The 3,049-nt window shown below is 40.3% G+C and overlaps 1 gene segment (V, D, J or C); it reads right to left on the minus strand.

The window, feature by feature from the left end:
- Positions 1-236: 236 nt before the first annotated feature.
- On the minus strand, positions 237-1,038 carry LOC129622048 (T cell receptor delta variable 1-like). The segment is given in 2 exon segments: positions 237-784; positions 990-1,038. Coding segments are annotated over 2 exon segments (597 nt in total).
- Between the last annotated feature and the right edge of the window lie 2,011 nt (positions 1,039-3,049).

The raw sequence follows: 3,049 nt of genomic DNA on the forward strand, positions 1-3,049 counted from the left end.
CCTGAGGTCTAATCCCTAGAACTAATCTCTTATTCTACATCACGCATGGTTCTGCTTTTCTGATTGTGCCCTGACACAAAGTCTAAGAGGAAATGATTAAGGAAGTAGTTTTGATGGTGACTCCACACAACTAGACCCAGGTTTGTGATGAAGTAAAACTGCCAGTTTAAAGTATTTATGGGGCAGGTTTTCAAATTTAGACAACTTTACACATGTTCTGTACAGTTGATTTAAAGTCAAAAATTCAAGTGGAGAATATAGTAGTAGAAAGTTACTTTGGACACCTGTTTCCAAATAACGTAGAAGGTGCCTTTAACTTGAACTAAATCTTCTGATCCAGACCACAACTTAAATAACCACAGGACTATCATTTCTTGTCTGGGGTCTGTGGGTGTGCATTTCAGCTGGGGTCTTGCAGCAGAGGGGCTCTCTCTTACTAAGCTCTGGGGTTTTTGTACAGCTTTTCCTATTAATTCAAGCACTGTGAGTTCACAGAGAGCACAGAAGTACTTTGCAGAGTCTTCCAGTTGTAAAGCTGAAATGGTGAGGCTGATGGATTTATCTGCTTTCTTAAAGTTTACAGAGTAGCGGTCTTTACTTGCATTTGTGACTAATGAACCCTGACGAATAACATAAGTCATCTGTCCACTGGGAAGTTGCTTGTACCAGAAAAGGTAGTAAGCAGTCCAACTTGTTTCATACCGACAATTCAGGGTGACTGACTGCCCCACTTGGCTGGATACATCTGACTGGTCTTGAATAACTTTCTGGGCCACACCAGATCCTGTGGGAAAAAAATCAGAAAACAAAGATGAAGCAGTGAATAAAATAGTGTAGGAATTCTTTAGGATCCAAAGACAAAAAATTGAAATCATAAGATGCCTGCTTTTCTCCAATCCTTTCCTCCCCAAGTCCCTGTGAAGCTCCATGCGCCTGTGTGCAGGCCTTTCACCCTGAACACTTGCACCCATGTTTGCGAGCCTCCCTACCAGAGAAGGCAACGGCCAGGAACACCCAGAGCAGACTGGAGAGCAGCATGAGGCGTGGATTCTCCTGTTCAAATGTGCTTAGTTCTGCCTCAAGCTGAGAGTTCGGTGTCTTTGAGTGCCTGGCAGCACATATACATACTACCCAGTACCTGTGTGACTCCCTGCAACAGGAAGTGGGGGCTGTCATGTTCATAGACCATGTGGTCTGTGCACACATGGGAAAAAGTCTGCTCACCACAAACCTTTACTTTGTCTGCTTGTCGTTCCCTGGTCATTAAATTAGGCAGATCCTGAAAGAAGGCATGAAAAAAGCAATCAGTATTAAAATTTGAGCAGAGGAGAACTGAATATTACACAAATTGAAGTCCATTGATAATTATTCAGCAAAATAGTTTTGCCATCCTGTTTAAGATATAATTTACTATAGCCTATGAAACTTTCTGTAATCTACTAACAGGTCATTCATTTAGCCTATTCTTACTTTTCTCCACCCAGAATGTAATGACTCTTTTAAAAAAACTTGAAGATCTTAGGCTTCTTGGTGAATGGAAATTTTATTCAAAATCATTAATATATCTCTGTCTTTGTATTGAGTTTTGTGACTCTATTTAGGTTTTTCAATAGATAAAATTACTTCACCATGAAATGACCAAAAAAATCAGTTCATCTTACTTTCAGCATCTATTCAGTTTTAAATTTTGAATGAAATTATACAGGAATAAAATATTCTTTTGAAATTTGACATTGAGTCTTATTTATTAGACTTTGAGGAAGATCAGGATATTCAGTCCTGTCCCCTCCACTTATAGAATTGCATTTATTAGACCATGTGTCCTGGAATTGTCCTGAGGTCACATTTTCTATGTCATTGGTCCCAAGTGTTCAGTCTCACTTGTTAGTGGCTCATTATTTTTCTCTTTGTAAAATAAATTCAAGATAAGTATGCCAAATCTTTCTGTGACATAATGCTGTAATGTTCTCCTACAAAACTTGGTATCTACAGGTTTTAAACACTTTTTTGTTGTTGTTCAGTCACTAAGTCATGTCCAAACTTTGTGACCCCGTGGACTGCAGCACCCCAGGCTACACTGTACTTCAATATGTCCCAAAGTTGCTCTAATTCATGTCCATTGTGTCAATGATGCTATCTAACTACCTCATCCTCTGCTATACCTTTCTCCTTTTGCCTTCAATCTTTCCCAGCATCAGAGTTTTTCCAATGAGTCAGCTCTTTGCATCAGGTGGCCAAAGTATTGGAGCTTCAGCTTCAGCATCAGTCCTTCCAGTGAATATTCAAGGTTGATTCTATTAGGACTGACTGGTTTGTCCTCCTTGCAGCCCAAGGGACTCTCAAGAGCTTTCTCCAGCACCACAATTCAAAGGCATCAATTCTTCAGCATTCAGCCTTATTTATGGTCCAATTCTCACACCACACATTACAATTGGAAAAACCATAGCTTTGATTATACAGACCTTTGTCAGCAAAGTGATGTATCTGCTTTTTAATATGCCATCTTAAGCTTCTTGGGGGCACAAGTATTTAAGAACATGCCTGCAAACTCAGGAGACATAAGAGATGTGGGTTTGATCCTTGGGCCAGGAAGATCCCCTGGAGGAGGGCATGGCAACCCACTCCAATATTCTTGCCTGGAAAATCTCATGAACAGAGGAGACTGGAGGGCTACAGTTCATAGGGATGCAGAGCCGGACACGACTGAAGCGACTTAGCCCACCTTCTGGTTTGTCATATCTTTTCTTCCAAGAAGCAAGCATCTTTTAATTTCATGGCTTCAGTCACCATCCATAGGGATTTTGGAGCCCAAGAAAGTAAAATCTGTCATTACTTATATTTTTCCCCTTTATTTGCCATGAAGTGATAGGACCAGATGCCATGATCTTAGATTTCTGAATGTTGAGTTTCAAGCCAGTTTTTTTCACTCTCCTCTTTCACACTCATCAAGAGGCCCTTTAGTTCCTCTTCACTTTCTCCAATTAGAGTGGTATCATCTGCATACCCAAGGTTTTTAATATTTCTCCCAGCAATCTTGATTCCAGCTTGT

This window comes from Bubalus kerabau, chromosome 10 (genome assembly GCF_029407905.1).
Source record: "Bubalus kerabau isolate K-KA32 ecotype Philippines breed swamp buffalo chromosome 10, PCC_UOA_SB_1v2, whole genome shotgun sequence".
Classification (NCBI taxonomy): domain Eukaryota; kingdom Metazoa; phylum Chordata; class Mammalia; order Artiodactyla; family Bovidae; genus Bubalus; species Bubalus kerabau.